Source organism: Monodelphis domestica, chromosome 3 (assembly GCF_027887165.1).
Source record: "Monodelphis domestica isolate mMonDom1 chromosome 3, mMonDom1.pri, whole genome shotgun sequence".
In the NCBI taxonomy this organism is placed as follows: domain Eukaryota; kingdom Metazoa; phylum Chordata; class Mammalia; order Didelphimorphia; family Didelphidae; genus Monodelphis; species Monodelphis domestica.
This window is the reverse complement of record NC_077229.1, coordinates 71,167,542-71,192,281: the sequence shown is the minus strand read 5'-3', so window position 1 is coordinate 71,192,281 and position 24,740 is coordinate 71,167,542. Positions and strand designations below refer to the sequence as shown.

Genomic DNA, 24,740 nt, shown 5'->3' with positions numbered 1-24,740 from the left:
CTAACTCTGAGATTCAGTCCAGGACCACAAATCTAGAGCTGAAAAGGACATTAGAGGCCATCCATCCAGTCAAACCCTTTCATTTTACAGATGAGAAAAAGGAGGCACATAGAGTAACTTGCACAATGAGGCAAAAAATAGCAAAGCTAGAACTTGTAGTTCTCAAGAAGGTCAACACACAGAACTGATATTTGAACCCAAGTCCTAGTCCTAAAGCCAGAGGATATGAGATTGGAGCTCTGGCTCTGCTACTTATTATCTTTGATGTTGTGCAAGTTATTCCCCTTCTCTGAGCTTTACTTTCTTCATCTATAAAATGGGCATTGAAAGGCAGATGAGCAGAATGGATAGAAAACTGGCCTCTAAGTCAGGAAGATCTGGGTTCAGGTTCTGACTCTGATACAAATTTAATTATGTGACCCTGGACAAGGCTTAGCTTCTCAGTGTCCCCAGGCAATTCTCTAGCTAGTTAGGGAATTTAAGGGCAGAGGGAAGTTCCTCACTATGGAGTTCTGTAACTAAGCTAAAGAAATCACAAGTTTGAACAAAAAAGAAAAGAGTGGGGATTTAGAATCCCTGCCAGTTATTCTTTCCATGGTAGTTGTGAGGGGAGCCTTCTGTCAACTCTAAAGTGAATACAAGTGTGAAGATCTCAGCAGACAGTCAGTGCCCACTCACTCATTTAATGATGTCTGCATATTCTCCTTCCTTCTCTTTTCTGTCTCCATCTTCCCATTTCTTATCCTTATTCTATTCCCTCTCTCTGAGAAAGGTTCCCCAAGAATCTATCTCCTATTTCTCCTCAAGGTTCTATGGGCACCCAATTCCGAATCTCCAGACCCCGAAGTCCCCAAGGTCCTCCCTTGGCAGGGTAGAGAGGAGGGTGGAGAGGAAATAAGGACTCTACTCTTCTTCCCTGCTCCCACCAGCTTCTCCAATTCCCTCCCAGGGACAAGACTAGAGCTAATCTCTCCACTACTCTTACAGGTACCTGGGGTCCTGATTGGCTTATGGAAAACTCAAAAGGCTTGGCCAAAATTTCTTCAGCCAGTTACAACACATTCCACGTCATATCAACCTGAAATACAATTTTTTTAATTTGGAAAATTTTATTTAATTAATTAAGAATATTTTCCATGGTTACATGATTCATGTTCTTTCCTTCCCCTCCTCCCTCCCCCCTCCCATAGCCAACACGCAATTCCACTGGTTTTTACATGTATCATTGATCAAGACCTAGTTCATACTTCTGATTGCTTCAATTCAGAAATCTGGTTGTGCTCCCCCACTTATGCTGTGTTTGTAGTAAAGACTCTGCTTAATGTGTGTGAGATACCACTAATCTCTCTCATAGAAACTACAACTTTTTTATGGGTGCTGTTTTATGTGTTAAATAAATATGATCAACATTATAAAAAAATAAAGGTTTGTGGAATGACCTCCAGGAATTGATACAGAGTGAAAAGAACAGAACCAGGAGAACATTGTACACAGAGAAGGATACACTGTGGTACAATCAAATGTAATGGACTTCTCTACTAGTAGCAATAAAGTGATACAGAACAACTTGGAGAAATCTATGAGAAAGAACACTATCCACATTCAGAGGAAACGCTGTGGGAGTAGAAACACAGAAGAAAAACAACGGCTTGATCAAATGGGTAGATGGGGGTATGGCTGGGGATGTAGACTCTAAATGATCACCCTAGTGCAAACATCAATAACATGGAAATAGGTCTTGATCAATGACACATGTAATACCCAGTGGAATTGCTCGGGGGGAGGGGGGGGGAATGAATTATGTAACCATGGAAAAATATTCTAAATTAATTACTTAAATAAATAAATTTTTAAAAAATAATAAAGGTTTGGGGGTAGGGCCTAGAGTTATTTGTAGTTTTTCTTGGGGGTTCCTATACTCCTAACCCAATAGAATGTTGAGTGAAAACTATATATATACATATTAATGAGGTAATCGATAGATTGAGGATGAATGATCTATGACTGGATCCCTAGATCTCAATTGATGGAGGCAGACAGTGAATAGAAGAGGACCTTCATGTTTTGAAATCCTGTATTTTCACCAGTTAGTATTAGTCAGCACACATAGCAAAGTATGTATTAATTATATATCTGAATTATTCTTGTACAATTCCGTATCTTCCTATATCCCCCACCCAGGTGATAAGGGCATTCCAGGAAGGTAGTGAGACATCACCTAGGTTGACAAATGATGGCAAACAGAACAACAAAGGGAACATAAGACATGCTCACTGAAGACTATTATAGTCCAGAAGAATCCCCCAAGTCTGTACATATTCCTTATTCCCTTTTTGGAGTCCTTAAGCTAATCTGTGATGTGTCAGATCCAAAATACACCTATACTGAATTTGTACCCTCCTAATTTATGCCCATTTTCCAGAGATTTCTGCCCAGAACACCCCAAAACACCCAGGGGAGGACTATTTGGGGAAGAGTTGGAGAATTCCCTGGAATGAAGGTGAAAACCCCCTAGACCTCAATAGATATGCAAATCCTAATCAATGGTCTAGGGCACCCCATCAGTTTAGGCTATTTCTTTGAACCTCTTTCTTTATTGAAAATTTTTATTTAATTAATTAGTTTAGAATATTTTTCCATGGCTACATGATTCATATTTTTTCTCTCCCCTCCTCCCCCCTCACCCCATAGTCAACATGAAATTCCACTGGGTTTTACATGTGTCTTTGGTCAAGATCTATTTCCATATTATTCATATTTGTACTAGGGTGATCATTTAGAGTCTACAACTCCAATCATATCCCCATCGACCCATGTGATCAAGCAGGTGTTCCTCTTCTGTGTTTCTACTCCCACAGTTCTTTCTCTGGATGTGGATAGTCTTCTTTCTCATAAGTCCCTCAGAATTGTCCTGGATCATTGCATTGCTGCTACTAGAGAAGTCCATTACATTCAATAGTACCACAGTGTATCAATCTCTGTGTACAATGTTCTCCTGGTTCTGCTTCTCTCACTCTGCATCAGTTCCTGGAGGTCGTGTGAATCTTAAAATTGCTCAGCTTGGATTTTAAATTAAAATACAATCGTTCCAGTTCACATGGAATCCCTCCAGTTCATTATTCCTTTGAGCACTATAATAGTATTTTGTTCAGCCATTCCCCAATCAGAGGGCATTCTTTCATTTTCCAATTTTTTGCCACCACAAATTGCGCGGCTATGAATATTCTTGTACAAGTCTTTTTCCTTATTATCTCTTTGGGGTACAAACCCAGCAGTGCTATGGCTGGATCAAAGGGCAGGCAGTCTTTTAGTGCCCTGTGGGTATAGCTGAACCTCTTTTTCAATAAATACGTTCATATCTCTGGACAGAATGGAGTTTTGAGTCTCCAATTTTGGGGGCAAGGACTTGCTACAAACTTTGGTGTGTTTCCCACACAATTAACTTTCATGTGAGTTCTCCTCAACCTGCTAAAAAGGCTACAGGACATTTGAAGATATGACCAGGTAAAAAACAGTAAGAAAAGAAGCAATAAAATATTTGCCCCACAAATCTGGAGAACTCTCTCAAACAAGTATACATAGTAGACCCTTTCTAGCTCTTTTAGGAAAAAACCAACCTTGCACTAGAGGAGCAATGGGTCTCCTTTCTCTTGTTTCCTCAGAGTTTTGACTACTAAAACGTCTCATTTACCATGTAAGATATTATTGACCTCTGGTACCAAGCAGAACACTCTTGAATGAATACTTTTAGCTTTAGCCTTTTCTTTGAATTCCTCTCTAAGATGAAGGTTTTGAGTTCCTTTGTCATAGACCTCATGCCATTGTAGAGTGAATATTCCATATACTTTCCAAATTTTCATCTCTTAGAGACAAACTATACTCCTGGCAAGAATTATTTGCCCCCCAAACAAACAAAATATCTGAGGTTCAAGGATTCCAGTTTTCAAACCCTGAGCCTTTTCTGTCATCTTTCTCTTCCTCCCCCCTCCTCCTTTTTCCTTCTCCTCCTTTCTTCCCTCCCTCCCTCTCTGCTCTTTCTCTTTTTCAATCCTTACTTTGCATCTTAGAATCAGTGCTGTGTATTGGTTCTAAGGCAGAAGAGCAGTAAGAGTTAAGCAACAAGAGTTAAATGACTTGCCCAGAATCACACAGCTAGGAAGCATCTGGGGGTAGATTTGAACTCAGGACCTCCCATCTGTGAGTTTGGCTCTTAGTCCACCGAGCTACCCAACTGCCCCCTAGTCACTGTCTCTTAACTAGTCAATAACTTCTTATTCCCACTGTGTTGGTTCTGCTTGTTCCAAAGCCTTTAAATTCTATGTGCCTGAAATGATCTATTTAATCTTTTATGATCAATTTGGTTAAACAATAGCTTCAAAAGATAACGGTGTGCTCTCTCTATTTTTTTCATGTTTTGAACTAATATGCTTAATTCAAATATACATTTTGAGTTTATCGAACATCTCCAACACTTCAACAGTCAAACTGGATATCTAAAACTCAATATCTCTAAAACTGAACTTGTTATCTTCTCTCCCACTAAACTCTCCCCTCTTCCTAAATTCCCTATTACTATTTTTTTAAACCCTTACCTTCGGTGTTAGAGTCAATACTATGTATTGGTTCCAAAGAAGAAGGGCTGCAAGGGCTAGATGATGAGGGTTAAATGACTTTCCCAGGATCACACAGCTAGGAAATGTCCAAGGTGCATTTGAACCCAGGACCTTCCATCTCTATGCCTGGCTCTCTATCTACTGAGACATCTAGCTGTCCCCATTCCCTATTACTATTGAGGCCACACCATCCTCGATATCACACAGACTCTCAACCTAGATGTGGCATCCTTTATTCTGTACTTCTGCATATCCAATCTGTTTCCAAGGCTTGTCAGTTTTATCTTTGTAATATCTCTGGTCTGTGCCCTCTTCTCTCCTCTGTCAGTGTGACCATCTCTGTGTGAACACTTGGACTATTACAATGGTTTCCCTGTCTCCAGTCTCTCTTCACTCCAGTTCATCTTCCATTCAGTAGTCAAAGTATTCTTTCTAAACCAAGTCTGACCATGTTACCTCAACTCAGTCAACTCTAGTGATCACTTCCTCCAGGATCAAATATAAAATCTTCTGTTTGGCATTCAATGACCATAATCTGCTCCTTCTCTTCTTTTTCAATCTTTTTGTCCATTTCTCTCTCTTTTTTTTTGTATCTCAAATACTTATTATAGTGCCTGGCACTCAGAAGCTATTGAAGGAACTGCTAGTTGGTTCAGTGGATAGAGATAGTGACAATGGTCTCTTTGTCTTCAAACATTTTATTTACTCCATATATTTTCTTTTCCTTTTAAACTTACCTTCTGTCTTAGAATCAATACTAAGTATTGGTCCCAAAGCAGAGGAATAGTAAGGGCTAGGCAATGGGGGTTAAGTGATTTGCTCAAGGTCACATAGCTAGGAAGTTTGAGGCAAAATTTGAATCTAGAACCTCTCGTCTTCAGGCTTGGCTATCTATACACTGAGCTGCCTAACTATTCTTCTCCTCCTTCCTTCCTTCCTTCCTTCCTTCCTTCCTTCCTTCCTTCCTTCCTTCCTTCCTTCCTTCCTTCCTTCCTTCCTTCCTTGTATTGATTCCAAGGCAGAAAAGGGATAAGGGCTAAGCAATTGGAGTTAAGTGACCTGCCCAGGATCACACAGCTAGGAAGTATCTGAGGCCAGATTTGAACCCACATCCTTCCATTTCAAAGCCTGACTTTATTTGCTGAACCACCTAGCTGTCCCACCATATATTTTTACTTGCTGTCTCCCATGCCTGCAATTCTCTCCCTTTCCAAGTCCACTTCTTGGTTTACTTGAAGCCCAGCTAAAATCTCTCTTTCTACAGAAGTCCTTTCTTGAAGGGCAGATAGCATTTTTCAACATGAGTCTCTGGGGTTTGTCTTAGATCACTGAATTATTGAGAAAAATTAGGTCATTCACAGTTGTTCATCAAGAAATATTGGTATCACTCTGTATACAATGTTCTTCTGGTTCTGCTCATTTCACTTTGTATCAGTTCATGTAAGTCTTCAGATTTTTCTAAAATCATTCTACTTATTAATCCTTATAGCACAACAGTATTCCACAATGATTAAAACCACAATTTGTTCAGCCATTTCCTAATTGATGGACAATCCTTCAATTTCCAATTCTTTGCTACCACAAAAAGAGCTTCTATTGAGAGTTTTTTAAGGATTGGAGAGAGTTGGCAGTAAAGAAGGATTTGACAGGAAAAAGTTGAAAATTTGCAAGGGAGGGGCAGGGGCCAAGTGAAAGTGAGGATGCAACCTGTTTGAGGAGATAGGAGGGACAGAATCAGACAGGATCAAGTACATATATAGAGAGATTGACCTTGGCAAGGAGAAAGGCTACCTATTTTGTTGTTGTTGTTAAGTAACTGACATTTTGGTTATTTAGTTTTTTATTTAAGTTATTTGGTTTGGTTTAAGAAACATAGGGAGATGATTTCAATAGATTTTGAGATGAAGAGAATGGGAGAAAAGAGAATTCAAGTTAAATGACCTCAATTTTCTCAGGAAATGAAGAGACTAAGACCTCCAATCTAACAGTTGGAGGGTAGGAGAAGATATGAAAGGCTTGAAGGAGGAAGAAATAGTTTGGGATAGTTTCTATGGGGAATGAGAGAGGGAATCGATTATGGAGGAATAAAAGGAGAACTGAAGCTTCAGAGAGGACCCGAATGGGGACAGAGAACACGGATTAATATATTCAGTCAGCCCAGCGGTGGTACTTCTTTCAGTTAATTTAGCAGCTTTGAAAGAGGATGAGGAGGAAAAGGAAGAGGGATGAGAATAATCCTGGGCTGAGGTCTAGCAAGAGAGGAACAGGAATAGAATTAAGAGATAAGGGAATTCTAAAGCAGAGGATACTGTAGAACTGAAATGTCTAACTATTGAATCAATTAGGGAGGGAGGAAAATATTCATGATGGAGGGAACAGAGGTCTTGATAAGGACCAAGAACAGGTGAAGCAGAGGGAAAGAAGCAATGATAGGGGGAAGGGGGAAAAGGAACAAGAGAACCCCCAAAGGAGATAATGTTTATTAGCAGTATAACCATGCGCGAGCCTCAGCCCCTATCGGTCTGTTTCTTCATCTTTGTGAAATCTACTCAGTTTCCAAGTATTATCATGATTGAGTTCATAAAAAGCAGCTGCAATCACAAGTAGGGTGCCTGATCTGCTGGATTTAACATTTGGGAACAGAGAGACAAAACGATCATTTTGCAGATTTTCCTCCGAAAAAAAAGTTCATCTGTAAGTAAGAGAATTCCTGTAGGCTGAAGTTGCACCTAAAGAATCCAGTGGCAATCCCGACTTTCCCTGAGGATGTTGATGCCAGGCTAAAAGATGTTGATTAGGGATGAGGGAACAGATTTCAATTCACCGGAATCCAGCAATTACCTAGAAATTTGGAAAAATACCCCTCCTGGATCACACTCCCTTGTTATGTACAAGAGCTTGCAAAAGTTCGTTGCACTATGAGCTATGCTGTACGGCGTTACCCAAGATACACAGGTCCTATTAGAGTCCGGAGACGGAAATAGCAACCATCTGGTATCTTTGTCTTAAGAAAACTCCATGGACCGCACTGGCGTGGCTTGCTATAGCCCACGTGGTCAGGAAGAATGGCACACATCACAGAACAGTAACAAATGCAAAGATAGGGCGCCAAACTAGGGATGCAAAGACGAAGTTGTGGGTGAGTGAAGTGGTAGAGACAAGGCACTTGGGTTCGAATTCCAACCTTGACACTTACTAGTTGCTTGACCTTGGGCTACTTATTTCCCCTCACCAAGCCCGTTTTCAAATCTGAAAAAAAAAGGGGGTTGCCCTTGATGGCCTTTTCTCCAGATCTCTGATTCAGGAAGGAAGCTGAGAAGCTTTATAAGTAAAATGAATGTGAAATAACAGGAATGCACTTCAGTTTCTTAAGCGGGAGGCTGACGAGCAAGCAGAAAGCTTACAGCTCTTGACCTACAAAGGACTATCTCCAAGCACGAGTGAAGCGTGCCGCTCTGCTCCGCCTCCGTCACGGGATCTACTTCCCGCTCGCTCCTCCCCCTGGCCTCACCCAGGCTCCGGAGTCCAGGGACTGGGCTGCAAAGCGATTGGTTGTTAGAAGTCGCGCGGGCGCGGGCGCGAGCCCGGCGGCGTCCGCGTTCTCGCACGGCGACCCTTATTTTTCTCCGTCACCGCGTTCTGCGCCCGCGTCCCCGAGCTTCTCTTCCGCGGGCTCTTATAGCGGCCGTGGCTGGGCACCCGCCGGGATTGAGTGACCCGGCAAGTCAGCGAAGGCGTGGGCCGGCCGCTGCAAGACTCTGAGACACCAAAGCCGCAACATGGGGGCCCCGCTGCTGTGGCTGCTGGCAGCTGTGTTGCTCTGCGCTCGGGCCGCCTCCGGAACTGGTGAGCGGAGCTGGGGCCGTCGGGAGGCCCCTGCAGCTCGGGCTTGGGGACCGTTGCGGGTGGAGGGAACCCAAGGTGGGGCCGGAATGGGGGGGGCAGCTATAGCCCAGGGGGTGGCTAGACGGGCCCTCGGGGGATCTGGGGAGAGGTTGCAGGTTCGGAGATTGAAGTTCTAGGGGTCTGAGGGAGGGGCAGAGGTGCTTGCTGGAGGTTCCGGGGATGGGTGGGGGCGAAGGACGTGAGTTTGGGGGATGAAGCTCAGGGGATCCAGGGAGAAGGTGCAGGCTTGGAGATTGAGGCTCGAGAGGTCCGGGAGGGGGCAGAGGGGTAGTCTTGGGGATTGAAACGCTGGGGAATCGGGGGAAAGGACGTGGGTTCAGGGGCTGAGGCTAAAGGTGCCTCGGGGGGAGTGTGCAGGCTCGGATTAAAGCTAAAGGGTCCGAGGTGGGGCAGGAGTGCATACTAGGGGGATTGAGGCTCAAGTGGTTCTGGAGGAACAGAGGTGCTTGTTGGGGGATTGAGGCTCAGGACGTTTTGGGCTGGGGCTCGGGATTGGGTTTGAGGGTTGAGACCCAGGGAATTGGGAAGAAAAGGATTTGGGCTTGAGGGCCGAAGCTTAGAGAGTCTGGTGGGGGAGGTGCAGGCCCCGGGTGGGGATGAGGGGTGGGTGGGTTGCGGCTAAAGGTGTCCAAGGGACCGGTTGGGAGAAATGAGGTCTCGAGGTAGGATCCCCGTAGGGGACCTGGTATGAGTTGGGGGAGTTGAAGCTGTGGCTGAGAAGGGAGAGTTAACTTGGAACTGGGGTCATAGGGGAGATCTAAGGGTACAGTGTGTGTGAGAGGCATCCCAGGCGGGAAGACCAGAAAGTCTTTTGAGAGACCTGAAGGGGAGGAGTCAAACGGTGGTCTTAGCTGGGAGGAGGGGAGGGCTGAGGGGGGGAGACTTTTGCTTGGTACCTGGCCGGAGTGGGTTGGAAAGGGAAGGGTGAGCCAGTGCCTAGAGGAAAGGGGATGGGTTTGGGGACTTGAGGAGATGGGATCTCCCCTGAGTGGAAGAATTTGGGCTAGAGGTGGGATTTATAATTGAGGAAGTTCTGTTTTAAGGACAGTCTCATCAGGAACCATAGAGAAAGATCTCTGACTCACATCCCAAGTTTGGCAACTCAGATTCTGTCTCCCCAAGGCTCTTTATATTTCCAACTGGGATCCATTTGTACTCAATTTAGGACAGGAGCTAGCCATCATCTATGTTACATAGTATGATAAATTTTTGCTTATATAAAGGAAGAAAATAAAAATTTTCCTCCCTCAGTTTGGTTCCTGATTAAAGTATGGTAACAAATTTTAGCTACAATGGGTTTGTGGGCTTTAATGTTCCAAATTCTGGTTTAGAAATTCAGCTTGACTGACATGCACTATGGGAGGAGTTTTGAAAAAGGTGAGCCAGGGCTTCAAGAAAGGGTATTTTACCCTTTTGAAGTTTAATGACATACTTTAAGAGCCACAGTATGAGTGATGGCTCATAATAACATAGATGTGTTGTCGGTCCACATGAAATAAATTGAAGATTTGGAATATAGCTATAGCCCCTTGGGGGTTTTTCATGAATTCCCTTTTCTATAACAATTCTAGAAATTGCCAGTGTTACTGTCAATTTTACAGATGATAAAAACTGAATCTCAGAAAGGGACTGATTTGCTCAAGGTTACATAGTATCGGAATTGCAAAATTTCTGCCTTCCATTTAAAGTGTTCTTACTATAATACAATGCTATAATTTCTGCATTTTCTATCTTAATATTGTGTTTATAATTTTTTAATCAGCTTCTTTCCTCTTTCTCATAATTAAAAACAATTCAATGCTCCCTGCTACTGGACACTTGTGAAACCAAGATGAGCCCAACAGAAAGGTTGAACTTTTATTCCCCTTTATATTTTTTGCCTGGGGAAAAAGAAAGGCTTTCACCTGAGAGAATTTTTGTTCTTATGATGAATTCACTTTTAATTTTATGTTGTGCTTTTTTTTTTTGCCACACAGGTTTGTTTTGAATTAAATTTTATTTTTTTCAGTTATCAAGCATTTATATTTTTCTCCCATCTCAAGAAGAAAAAAGTTTTTGTAACTTTGTACCAAATGAGCATAACTGAGCAAAACAAATTCCCATGTTGTCCATGTTCAAAAAATGTGTCTCATTCTTTATTTTAGTCCATTAGCTTTTTGCCACATGAGGAGTAACATTTTTCATGATATCTTCATCTTCTATTCTAAGAAGAATCTATCTTCATGATAGATTCTCTGAGAGTATGGTTAATCATTGTTCTGACCAGAGTTCTTAAGTCTTTCAAAACTATCTTATGTACAATATTGATGTTATATGGTATAAATTCTTCTCCTGGTACTTTTCACTTCATTCTACATCAATTCATACAGGTCGTTTCCTAGTTTTTCCCAAAACTATCTTTACATTTTATTTTTGTTTTGTTTTTAACCTTTTATCTTCCATCTGAGAATCAAAATTGGTTTTAAGGTAGAAGAGTGGTAAGGACTAGGCAATAGGGGTTAAGTGATTTGCCCAGGGTCACATAGCTGGGAAGTGCCTGAGACCAGGTTTGAACCTAAGATCTCTAGACTCTAGGCCTGGCTCTCAATTCACTGAGCCACTTAGCTGTCCCTCTCTTCATTTTTAACAGTAAGGCAGAATGGCATTACATTAATGTTAAAATTTATCCAGCCATTCCCCAATTAATGGGCACCCCTGAATTTCCAACTTTTTCCCAGTATAAAAAAACTGTAATACATATTTCCTATTTCTTTTTTCTTTGAATGGCTCCTGTTTTGTGCCCTAGTCAGGCATTTGGTGTCATATTCAGGAAAGAACAAAAAGTTATTTTTTAGGATATTTCTCCTCTTTGAGTTGCTGCATTTGCTTTCTATTTCCTTAGGAAAAACTGAAATTTAGTGTACCTTATTTTGAGGAGGTGGGGAAGCTACTTCAATCTGCCACATTGTTCTGGTCAGATTGCTTGAATCAGTTTGATTTTTCTTACACTATCTGAGATCTCAAAGAAGAAGAAAAAATTTTGACTCAGATTTTCAGTCTTGACTTTTTTCCTGCCCTGATCTTGGAATGTAGTGAACTCCTAGTTTTCTTTAGATGAATTATCTACTTTACTTATAAAAGAACTCTAGCATAAAAATCTAGAAAGGGATCTTAGATATTATTTTGTCCAAAGAGAGCTCCTTACTACTTGTTCTTCTGGCTTTTGCTGCTACCTTCTTTCAGGTTGTTTAGTGTCTCACATTCACTTCTGCCAGAATGGGCTAAGTATATTTGAAGCTCCATTTACCCTGTCTAAATCTGTTAGTATAGATAATTTAGAGTTGACTTGTATTAGCAGGTTATCTGGGAAGGAGCCTAGTATTATCTGAAAGCTGCAGGGTGTGAGTGTGTTACAAGGCAGCAGAGGGTGTGGAGGTTGACCTGTCCCCCACCAGTTATGGGCTATCTCAGTGAAACTTTTTTGGTCACAGGCCAAGCTCTCTGGACTCCTTCTTTCCCTGGAGCAGGTAATATCTGTTTTTAGGTGAAGGTGACTTTACTCCCAAGTCTGTCAGTAGATCACGTGGTTTCCTTAGGGCAGAGGATCAGCTGGCTGTAGTAGAGTTTTAACTTTTAAACTGATTGTGGAAAGAAATTTTACACATTCCTAGTGCTCCCAGTTGCTGGGGAACTTTATACCCTTTGTACTCTGTTCATGTTATCCAGGCAGTGACTGTATATATTATTTGAGTGGTTGGCAGTGAATTATTGCTTCAGGGCACCTGTAAAGCCAGGCTTGAATTGTTGTGAATTCTTGCTAAATAAGTGATGAATGGTGTGAACTACTTCCTACAGATTTTTTCAAATTTTTATATGTACATTCCATAATATTTCAAGTTAAAAGTAGATGATAAACATGGATTTTCTTGTCCCCTATTGGATCCCCTTAGAGATATCTGCTTAGAGATCACTTTTATATCACTTAAAAACTCTCTTTTATAGGTGAGAAAACTCAGGCCACTTATGTTTTTACAACTTGCTAAAGGTCATGATGAATTAGTGGCAGAGCTAGTGCTAGAACCCTGGGCTTAACTAGTTAAAAGCACTTGTTAAGCATTTACTTTGCCAGGCACTGTGCTAAGCTTAGCTGGAGATACAAAGAAGGCAGAAGACAGTTCCTGCCCTGGAGGAGCTCGAAGTGTAATTGGAGAAATATCATGAGAACAACTTGGTGGTAATCTCAGAGGGAAAATACTAGCATTACTGGAGACATGAAAAAGCAAGATTTTAGCCGAGTCTTAAAAGGAGGTGGAGTTGAGGAATAGAAATGGTAAGGAAGAAATAAACCTTTATTAAGCAGCCAGGCTCTATGAGGCATCATCTCATTTGATCCCTTAGAGTAGAGTAATTCTGAGGCAGGTAGGTGATAGGAACTGCTTTCCAGGCATGGGAAACAGCTGGGGGGAAACCCATAGAATTTGAAGCTGGAGTATCTTGTTCCAGGAAACAACAAGGTGTGGAGGGGCATAGGGAGTAAAGTTAAGAAAAGTCCAGATTATGTAGGACTTAAAAGCCAGGGAATTTTATAAGTGATCCTGGAGGAGATAAGGAGTCCTTGGAGTTTATTGAATAGGGGGTGACATGGCCCAGACCTGTAGTTTAGGAAGACCACTTTGACAACTATGGGGAGGAGTGAGCCAGGCTAGCCAGTAGGCGTGAGGTGACAGAGTGATGGCAGTGTCAGAGGAGAGTAGGGGGCATATGAGATATTGCAAAATGGTAGAATTAGGATTCCTGCCAAATTGTTTTTTTTTTTTGGTGACTAAAAAGCTTCTCTCTGAGCACCTAGAAGCAATACTACATTCTCTTTTGTGAATGAAACATTGGGGTTGTTTCTTCAAATGGATACATCACATGCCAAGTTACTTTTCATTTCTCTGGCCAGGTCAACTTACCTTTTTATCTCAGTTTCCCCATTTGTAAAATGGAGATCATAGTAGAACCTACCTCCCAGGGTTTTTATGAAGCTAGGATGAGATAATAATTATAAAGTACTGAGCCCAGTGTCTGGCACATAGTAGATGATATATAAATGCCATAATAATAATAATAATGTTATAGGGTTGAAAAACATACTAGTATTAAACTGCTAGCAGGTGCCAGGTCTTCACAGTCTATTCTGAAGCTTTTTTGATTCATTTTTAATGAAATCTGTGAAAGGTTTAAAGGAGGCTTGATTCTTTTAAACCCTTGAGTATTCACCTTCTGGAATATAGTTTATGTACTACCATACCTTTTACCCATGAAACAAGGGAACCTCTTATTTGTACTGGCACATCTATATATGAGGTAAAATGTCCCTTAAATCCTTTGAAAATTTAGCTGTTTTACTTTTCTAGCCTTTCCTATTCCCCTTTACATTCAGTTCTACTTGCCACACCTTGATCTCATTTCCTTTGCCATCTAATCTATATTCCTTTGCTCATTTTACTGTACCCCAGGCCTGGAACAGATGACTTGCTTCCCTTTCTATCCTCTTCTATACTGTCCTCTCCTTCCTCCAGAAAACTCAAACCCCAAACCACTCCTGTGCACTCCAATATCATCAGCCCAGCCCACTCCTTAACCTTTGAATGTAGGAACATACCACCAAATGTTAGGGCTTATGTTCTGGTAGCACTGATGTCTTTAATTTTGATTCTCTATTGCCTTGGTTGCAATACAGATTAAGGAAATTTTTTCACCAAAAACAACAACAAAATCATCTGTTGAAATCCTGAGGCCTTTGCATTTTTAAGACCCAATTCTGGTGCTACTTCTTCAATGAAGCTTCTGTAATGGAAGGGGAGAAATGGAGTCCCCCACTACTTAATTCAGGACTAGAGTGTGGTAGATGGAATGGAGCTAAAAGGTGGAAAGAGGGGACAGATTGTTTCTCCTCTCTTTCCCTAGTAAACCCCCCACAGGCTAACTTCAGATTCATAGACTATAATTTCTTGAGAGACTGGGCTGAAATAAAATCTAGAACTGAACTGTTTCTTCTTCCTTGGAGAGGAAATGTAATTCTCCCCAAAGCTTCAGGTCCCTCCCTTAAATATTATGAGCAGGCACTTGATCTATGGAAATAGCTATTTATTCTTGAGGAACACACAAAAGGTAGGGTAAGTGAGATTGTGGGATAAGGGTATGGGAAGTCCCTAAGTATTAACAATTGAACCCCTTCTCCCCAAATCCTACAGGATCAGGCTTTGCTTGTCTGACTCTCTGGGGTCAGTTGTGATCGCTGTCCTGACTTCTAACTGTCCTAGTTATGATATGAAGTTCAAGGACTACTTTAGAGGGAGAGAAGAAATCTTCCTGGGATGGATAGCTTTATATCACAGTCCTATCCACTCCTGTTGTTTTCCACTGGATTCAGGGGGTCTGGCTTCACAGAAGGATGATTAAGATTCAGAAGTTTTCTCAGATCAACCTCTCTGGAGGGCTCCCCAAAGAGAAGTGAGCAAACTGGTTGGATTCTCTCAGCTCCTCAGTTCTTTCACCAGAATTCTCTGTCCTTCCTGCCCCTTCCCCTGCTCAAGTTGGTCTTCCAGCATGATGAATCTGCTTTCCTCTCTTACATTCTACTTCTTCAATGAAGCTTTTCTTATTCTTCCCTGTTCTTAGCTTGCTTTACCACAAGCTGAAAATGATTACTTCTTCCTCAGTTATCTCATACCATGTAGCTTTAATCCTCTGTTTTTGCATTTATCACGTTCTAGTTTTCCCTTCCTTTCTTTCCTCTCCCTCCCCCAATCTCTTTCTGTCTTAGAATTGATATCAAGTATTGATTCCAAGGCAGAAGAGCTATAAGGGCTGGGCAGTTGGAATTGATTGACTTGTCCAGGGTCACATGACTAAGAAGTCTCTTGAGTTCAGATTTGAACCCAGGTCCTCCCATCTCCAGATGTGGCTTTCTATCCACTGAGCTCTAACTGCCCCTGTGTTATTTTCTGTATGTTGCTTTTTTCCTATTCAGTAGGGAGGTACCAAATTTTATTCATCTTTGGTGTATTTTGAGAGGCAAATAGCATGTATTGCATGTAGTGGGTGAATACTTAATGTTTCTTTTATTGAATGGAATAACAGTTTAATGTTTGGTTTCTTGAAGCTATCCCAATTTTAGCCTCTCTATCACCTCCATGAAGCTATAAAATATACAATCAGATATATGTATGGCTCAGTCGGGATTCATCCAGTTTTATGGGCAGAGGCAGCATTCTTTTGGGAACCTTAGAAGAAAAGTAAAAGGAGCTTAAGATCCACACTGATACTTGGCCCAGATAATGAATGGCCCACTCAGAGCAAAGATCTGTTCGACCTGGTCAGCTGATTTCACAAAGTTTATAAGCTCAATCCTTCATTTTAGGATTCCTTGTATGCTACCATTAGCCTTTAGGACTGTGTTTCCTGGATATGACTTGGAACACAGAATGCATGTACACCATTGATTTTGCAATTTCTGAACATATTAGTTCTTTCTGAGATGTTTGAGTTGAAATGAGGCAAGATAACTATTTTGTTCTAGTGGCACTATTAGAAAATTTCAGGCCAAGCAATCCCTTAAGGATTCAGAAATTCTTTTGGCCTCTGAATTAATGACAGCTGTTATTTCCAGATGGATTTGTGGGTGCCCAACCCCCTTAAAAGAGAACATGTTGGTCAGTCAGTGTGTTGCTAACAAGTCTTAGACTGGGAGTCAGGAGCCCTGGGGTTCTGGCTTTGTCATTACAAATAAGTGACCACACGACCATGACCATTGGCAAATCCTGTGATTTCTCTTGGGAGCCACCCTGGGCATGAAGTCCCAGCAGGGATTGGTTGGTGGTATGCTGGCTTAGGCAAATAATGTTTTTGTCAAATATTTATTTGGAATATCTGTTAATGCTTGTTGGATTGATCTGAATTACTACACCTGGCCAGGTACCAGGTTTGTATCTTGTACTTTAGCTTTTCTGGGTTTTTCAGAAACTGAGTACTTTTCTCTTTTCTGGACTTTATTACCTACAGCAAAAATGTGATTGGTTTAGATGGACTTGAGCTTTCTTTACTTTTAAGTTGCAACTTTGGCAGTGGGAAGCATTTGTTTGTTGCAGTTATGGTCACAAGAATAAACCTGGCCCTTATTAAATAACTTTACAGGAGCTGATATAATTATAGATACTAGTGAACTGTAGTTAAATGTTTGGCTTACGTGGTATTTTTAGAGATACATTTAGATAGTTTAGACTTTAGAATAATGTGCCAAAGTTATCTGACACATTTAGGAAGGAAGGAGATATACAAATTTATGAAATGAAGAACTTCTATACTGAACTTCTATATTCTTCCTCCTATCTTTTTTTTCTTCCCTCCTCTGCTACCTAGTGGATAGGATAGGTGCAAACAGACAGCAATTGGAATAATAAAGACAAGTTGATAGGAAACTGTTATTTTAAAGTGTTTGTAGTCATTTATTCATGTAGGATTATGAGTTAATTTATTCACAGACACTTCTTCAAAAGGATGTTCCCTACCATCAAATGTAATAGACTTTGCTACTAACAGCAATACAATCATCCAGGACAATTCTGAGGGACTTTTGAAAAAGAATGCTATCCATATCTAGAGAAAGAACTATTGGAGTAGAAATTGGAGAAGAAATCATGTGATTTATTACTTGTTTATTTGGGTATACCATTTGGGGTTTTGGTTTTACAAGATTAGTCTCTTACAAATAATGAATAATATGGAACTAGGTTTTGAGTGATAATAGATATATATACCCCAGGGGAATTGCTTGTCAACTCTGGAAGCTGGGCGGGAGACAACGTGAATTATGTAACCATGGAAAACTTAATGTGTAAATTTGTTACTAGAATAGAATAAAGAAAAAATTGTAAAAAAAACAAAAACAACAACAAAAAAACTATGTTCCCTTAAGTTAAGGAAATGCCTTGTCTTTGTTTGCTTCTTGAGCATGGTTCTTTCACCTAACACTTAATTTAGCTGAATTTGCTAAAAAGAAACTTTTGGATATCAAAATAGTGGTTAACTAAGAAGCAGAACTGCTTCTGAGCAACCAAAATAATAGTGACAGTTCTGACTTACCTCAGACATTTTTGATCCTTTACCTTTCTGTGAAGTAGGAAGGACAGATGAGGCTCTAGTTGGTGGAGTCTCATAAGTGACCAGTTCTTCTGGGTTCTTCTTCCCTTGCCACTTTTTCTCTAGCATGTTGCTTTTCAGAAACAATGACTACTACCTACAAAAGGATTTTTTTTAAATGGAGACTTATATTAATCTTCTGTCACATCCACTCATTATTTATGATAATTAAGGACAAGGATTGTAGGTGTTCACCACATCAGAGAATTTCCAATCTTTTTGAAGCTTGGGAAATACCATCCTTTTGCCTTCATTAGCACGGGGAACTAGCTTTAGAGAAGAGATTCTTTGTTTTGTTTTTTTAAATTAACATTTGCACTAATAACTCTCCAACTCATAGCTGGCTTTATAAAATCACCACTATCCAAAAAGACATTGGTGGAGGACAGTGTGGAATTACACTGTGAGGCAATTGGCCGCCCCATCCCAGAGATCCAGTGGTGGTTTGAAGGAAATGAACCCAATGAGACCTTCTCCCAGCTGTGGGATGGTGCTCGGCAGGACCGGATCAGAATCCATGCCACCTACAATGAGCATTCTACCAGTACTGTCTTCATCTCTAACCTCACAATCAGCGACTCTGGCACATATGAGTGTCGGGCCAGCAACGACCCTGACCGCAATCACTTGTGGAAGAGTCCCAAAGTCAAGTGGGTTCGTTCCCAGGCAAACATAATTGTCATCGAACGTGAGTCGCTAGGCTGAAACACTTGACCAGACTCCATATTTCTTTGGATGTCTGAAATTTGCAGTGCACTACCTCCCACTTGTGCCCTGTGGCTTTCTGAAAGCCCACTGTCTCCCCCCTTACCTGCTTTGGCTTCGTAGACCTCAGAAACTTCTTTCCTCCTGTGAGTCTCCCTCTCATTCCCTTACCACTGAGGCCCTGCTCAAAAAGGGTTGTGTGACTTTTATATAAAATACTGTCTGATTATGGCACTGGATTCCAAAGGCTTAGAACTGTTCCATTTCCTAAGTTGTCTTGTTCTGTATTTCCAGATTTCAGAGTCTTGATTCTGTTTGAGGGCTCTGTTTTAACTATTACTAGCAAACTAGTACTTCTGGTTTTTTTGTGTTTTGTTTTGTTCGATGAATACTTTGCCTTGCATTTAGAGGAATCCTGCCTTTTTCCAGATGATACAACCGTTTTTGAAATGGCCATCTCTGTGTTACACAAGTAGATCATAGTTCTTGATGTTGTGAACCAACCTTGCATACAGAGCTGAAAGTCTAGGAGGGGATCTACTCCAAAAATAGGTTACCTCTTTGGGAACACTGTACTTTTTGAAATTGCGTGTGATTTCCTAAGATAGCTTTTTGGTGTTCTAAACTGTTGCAGCCAGATGACTTTAAAATGTTCCCTGGCTGATAATGCAATCCAAGCTGCACCGCGGGGTGGGGCTGTACCAACGTGGCCAAAGCAAAGAATATTTTTCAGCCCTGTATGAATAGTTTGTTGGGTGAGGCCAGGGTGACCTGGGCATAAAAAAGGAGGGTAGATAGATTTTGTGGTAGTTATTTGTGGAGAGAATTTTAACCTCAATTTTGGCTGCTCAAGGATACTTTTAAAAAAATATTTTCTTTGTCTCTCCAGAAAATCTTGAGTTTGAGAGCAAAGGCAATTACTAATAATAATTATGACATTTAATGTGTTATGGCTTATGAAGTGCTTTACATATACTTTCTTTGATCTACATATCACTCCATTGAGGCACTTCCTACACTGGTGTCATCACCATTTTACAGATGCGTCAGAAGCCAATGCCCATTTTTTTACTTCAGCCTTTAATTTGAAGATTTCTGAGGCTAAAATAAGAACAAAGCAATGAATGTATGTTATTAACCTGTTGATAATAAGGACATTTGTTAGAGTATTGATAAAATTTCTTCTTGCAGAAAATATTTAAATTCTCTTAGGATTGTTGAAATCAGTTGATTTTTCCTTGAGAATATGCCTATCAAAAGTGGCTCAGAATGCTACCTACCTATTATAGAAAACAGTTTTTTATACAGTCTCTACTTAGCACTCTGGTCTCTAGTCTTTAGCATTGTCCATTCTTCCTTCTCACCCCATTAAGTAGAAAATTATAAAAAATTAATGGGGGATGAGAAGGTAAGAAAGTGGAAGAAAAAAGAATTTTAAAAAAATTCTCAATTTGAAAAGATGATGGTTTCCCCCCCAAATCTTTTTGTTATTTATTTGACTAACTTTGCTCTTTTCTTTTTTAAAATTGTAGGAAACAACATTTGGACAGCTATAGATGTTTCTAGCCATAGAACACTCCTGACCTGTAAATTGAAAGAAGCTATTTCAGCTCCCATTGAGGGTCATCGATGGCTGAAGGGTGACAAGGTGTTGAAAGAAGATAAATCGGATAGCCTAACCACAGAATATGAGTAGGTTAAAAAAACTAAACTAAATTTGCTACAAAGGTAGTATTTCTCTATTGTGTTGTGGTTGTTTTTTTTTCCTGGTGTCACAGGGGCTACAACAAGATGGAAAAAAATTTTTTTTAATGTACATCAAAACCCTCCAAAATATGTACAACTATGCCTTCAGATTCATTGTCCTTCCCCTCACTAAGAATTCAGAGGAGAATGTGTGGCTGGGTGGAAGCTGAGACTGTTCAGAGGAAGTGAATTGAGAAAGGGAGGCAAGAGACTAGGGGATTTCTTGACTTCTAGAAGCACTGTAACACCATCCCTTCAATCAAATATTCATAGCTGAAGGATCATGGAAAAGCTAATATCTTATTTTAATATGTTGACTTAATGCTCTGCCCAGTCTTTTTAAACCTTGAGTAATTTCAGTCAATTTTAAATGGCTTATTAAAGATTTCTTGTACTACTAGGTACACGCACAATCAGACACTAAAGAAACTTCAAAATTTAAACTGAAGTTTCTGTTCTTTAGATCAAGGATTTTCCTGATTCTAGGGAAGTTTCCTTATAGGCATCTTTAGAAACCTAGGCAAGTCAAACCAACCCCATGGTTAAACCCCAGTTCCTTTGGCCCAGCCTGTAGTCCTCAGAGGCATGTAGACATGGAAAGACATGCAAGTTTGATCATATGTGGATATGGCAAAACTTCAGCCAGATCATATGCCAAGAGCCCAGAATTTCCCGAGTAGACCAAAAAATTTAGAAAGTATTGACATTGATTGACTTGAACAGTGTCTATTTGAAGCAAAAATATCTAAGTGCTCTCCTCCTTAAAAGGAAATGATCATGTTGGAGTGAATATTGTCTTTACAAAAGAGCCAGCTTGACTTCATGAATAAAGTGTGCCTCTTAACCTCAATTACCTAGCCTTCACCACTGTTCTGCCTTGAAACTGATGTCGATTCTAAGATAGAAGTTAAGGATAAAGAAAAAAAAATTGTGCCAGACTAACCTCCATTTCCATGGCAAAGTGGATCAAGTGCCAGCACTGGAGTCTGGAAGACTCATTTTCCCAAGTTCAAATCTGACCTTATACATTTTCTAGCTATATGACCCTGGGCAAGTCATTTAACTATGTTTGCCTCAATTTTTTCATCTGTCATATGATTTGGAGAAGGAAGTGGCAGACCACTTCCCAAATGGGGTCGTAAAGAGTCAGACTTGAATAAACTAGTTTAGATCAGAGTAAATTATAATTAGCTAGATCTAGTGACTTGCTCAAGGTCACCCAGTTAGTGTCTGAGACAAGATTCCATCCACTCTTCTTTCTAGCTACTATGGCAATCTGGGTTATCTAGATTTGAACAAAAGACCTAGCAATTTGTCCAGCTATTCTCATGAAGGGGGTAGAGACATGGGCTAGACAATATAGGAGGGTAGATTGAATGTTGAGTCATTAGTGATAGATGACTGCTTGAGTAGCATGCCCCAGGAGTCATGGTTTTTTTTCAGTCATCTGGATAATGGCATAAATGACAATGCTTATCAAAGATGACAGAAAGCTAGAAGAATAAAGGCGATTCCAAAAGACTCAGTATGCTAGATTAGAGAATGGGGGGGTTCTTGACTTAGGGTCAGTAGGTCCTGAAGGAGTTTGTAGATACATTTCAAGTGCATTCAGTGGGGAAAATATCTATTTGTTTTTACTAATTTCCAACAAACTGAGCATTTTCTTCATTTAGGAATTGTTCATATTAAAATTCTCTGGAGACTATCTTAATTTCAAATTATTTGTTAAATAATTAAAAACAGATCAGAAAAAGAAAACACCTCTAGCTGTGGGTGGCTGGCAGATCCCTTACCAAGCTTCTTTCAAGCCCAGGAACCATGCCCATGAACTCTTCTTGCTCTCAATGTCCCAGCAAAAAGATCTCTTCTCTCTGAACTGTGTCTCTGCTCCCTTTTATTTGTTTGTTTAGAGACCTTACCTTCTGTCTTAGAATCAATATTGCATATTGGTTCCAAGGCAGAAGAGTAGTAAGGGCTAGGCAATGGGGGTTAAGTGACATGTCCGGGGTCACATAGCCAATAAATGTCTGAAGTCATATTTGAACACAAGACCACTCTCTCAATCCACTTAGCCACCTACTTCTCCCAGCTTCTGCTTTTAAACTCTCACTTTTAAAGCCTCCTCACTCAACTGAATCTCCCTTCTCTAAAGTGATCAGTGAGCTCTTTAATTGGCAAATCTTAGGACCTTTACTTAGTCCTCATTCTTTCTTGGTCTTCACAGCATTTGACTCTCTTGACAGCCCTCTTCCTAGGTTGTTTTTCTTTGGTTTTTGGAATGTTGGTCTCTATTCTTATATTTGTCTGACTGTTCTCTTTCAATGTTCTTTTAGGACACAACAGTACCCACTAGTTCTGAAGTCAGGCCCTGCGTTCACATATTGCTATGACTCTACTCTTGTGTAATCTTGGACAAGTCACAACCTCCTTTGGTTTCAGTTTCCTTACCAGTCCAATGAAAGGGCTAGACTAGATGGGCTCTTTTTGCTCTAGATCTAGGTTCTTGGGAGCCTTTGCTGGATTATCTTCTGTATCACACTACCTAATTGTGGACTTAGTTTAAAGCTCTGTTCTGTGCCCTCTTCTCTCTTTGCAGTTGGACTTATTGACTCTCATGGATTTATTTCTACACACATGACTATATTTCCAGCCCTAGTCTCTTATCACTATCAGCCTGTCCAAAATTGAATATATCTTTTCTCCAATTCCATCCCTCTTCTAAACTTCCTGTTTCTCTTGAGGGCACCACTAATCACCCACGTTCATAATCACATTGTGAATTCATTCAGTTGTCAGATCTTTCTACCTCCATAGCATCTCTTGCATCTGTTTACTTCTCTACATTTGCATGGCCACCAATATCAACTGAGTCACCTTTTACCTGGATTATTCCAGTTACTCTCCTAATGAGTCTTCTTGGCTTGAGTCTCTACTCCCCTATTCTCCACATAGTTGCCAAAGTAACTTTCTACAAGTGCACACTTGCCTGTGTCCCTCTCTTACTAAATTTCAGAGACCTAGGGGCTCCCTCCGACCTCCAAGAGGAATATAAACTATTTTGTTTGGAATTTTAAGACCTTTTACAGCCTATCTTTCCAGTCTTATTCCATATCACTCCCCTTTATAAATTCTAGGGTCCATTCACTTGGCCTTGCCATTCTTCATACATGTCATTGCCTTTGCATTCCTAGTCCCCTCTACTAAATGGTACTTTTTCTTCACCTCCACCTCTTATGATTCCTAGTCTCCTTTAAGACCTTTCCTGGTCTAGCTGCTAAGATCTTCCCCTTTAAAAATTATTTTGTATCTGTTTTGTGTATTTCCTATGTGTATACATGATCTTCCTTGATAGAATGTAAGCCCTTCTAGGGCAAAGACTGTTGTCACTTTTGTCTTTTGGGTGTCTTAACTCAGTGCTTGGCACAAACTAGGTGTTCAATAAACCCCTATCAGTTGGACTGACAGTTATTGACATAAAAAGTGATTTTGGATCATTGGGACAGCCCAGAGAAAGCTTGAAAGCAAATTCTTGAGTGTTAGTTTCTGGTAGTGGAGGAAATTGTAGAAATTCTCCAGTTGTAGAAGAATCATACTGATGGTGTGGTCTTTTGCCCTTCTAGGGACTTGGAATGTTTTATCTCTGCTACTCTTACTTTCTGCCTTAATAACAACTCTTAAGATATGTGAGATTAAAATTAATATCCAATAACTCCAAGTATTATATTTTACAAGATTTATTAATAATCACTTGAAGTAGAAAAAATACAAGAACAAAAGTAAAAACCTGAGTAAAGAACGTTTTCCCAACTGTGTTCCCGGGAAAAGAGAGGAGTGGAACTACACAAAGCTATCTCCAAAACATAAGGAGGTAACATGAGAATGAAAGTGGGTTGCTGGGATTTAGAGTCCTGGGAAGCAGGTTCTAATTACACAGATAGAAGGGTAAGGGCTAGACAAATGGGGTTAAGGAAGGAACTTGCCCAGAGTTACACAGCTAGGAAGTTTTTTAGGTCAGATTTGAAACCCGGTCCTCTTAATTCCAAGCCTGGCAGGCTGAAGACAAGGAGGTACAGAAGTAGGGGTGGGTTTGATAATGTTTAACCCTTACATTTTATCTCACTAACAATTTTAAGATGGAAGGGCAAGGGTTAGGCAAATGGTGTCTGTGCTGCTCTTAACAAAATCTGTGTTTCCAAATCAAATCTCTCATAGTTAACATTCCCAAGTGTGAATAGCTATTTTGTAGAATGTGAGAACTGGGACTACTAATGGGAATACTAGACCATTAAAAGCTTAATAAGCTTTCCTTTCTCATTACCATCAATTCTAGCTGGTGTTCAGAGCCCAGGCATCATGTCCTTTGTATAGAGTTGATGGGCTTCACTACCTCTCCTTCCTCCCCCTCCCATGGCAACAGTGAAGCAAAATGAGGATTAAAGTATTTATAACCTGGCCTTCCTCCCATGACCTCAATTCCTCAGCCCAGTGGCTTTTGGGAAGGGGTCAACATACCCATCTGATAGAATTAACAAACATCATTGTGGTTAGTGCCATAATACAAAAGACTCCCTTTTCAATGAAGGGCCTTGGAATTACAGAATCAGA

At 40.5% G+C, this 24,740-nt stretch overlaps 1 protein-coding gene across 2 annotated transcripts in view; it reads left to right on the top strand.

Annotated features, from left to right (window-relative positions):
* Nucleotides 1–8,127: 8,127 nt before the first annotated feature.
* The window catches only part of BSG (basigin (Ok blood group)), a 33,002-nt gene continuing 16,389 nt past the window's right edge, over nt 8,128–24,740 (top strand). Inside the window, exons 1-2 of one of the 2 annotated variants that reach the window (XM_007489428.3) lie at nt 8,128–8,459; nt 19,922–20,081. In XM_007489428.3, coding sequence (XP_007489490.2) covers nt 8,393–8,459; nt 19,922–20,081 — 227 coding nt within the window. In that variant the 5' untranslated portion in view covers nt 8,128–8,392. The remainder of the gene's footprint in view (nt 8,460–19,921; nt 20,082–24,740) is intronic. The other variant, XM_007489427.3, reaches the window with a different exon arrangement.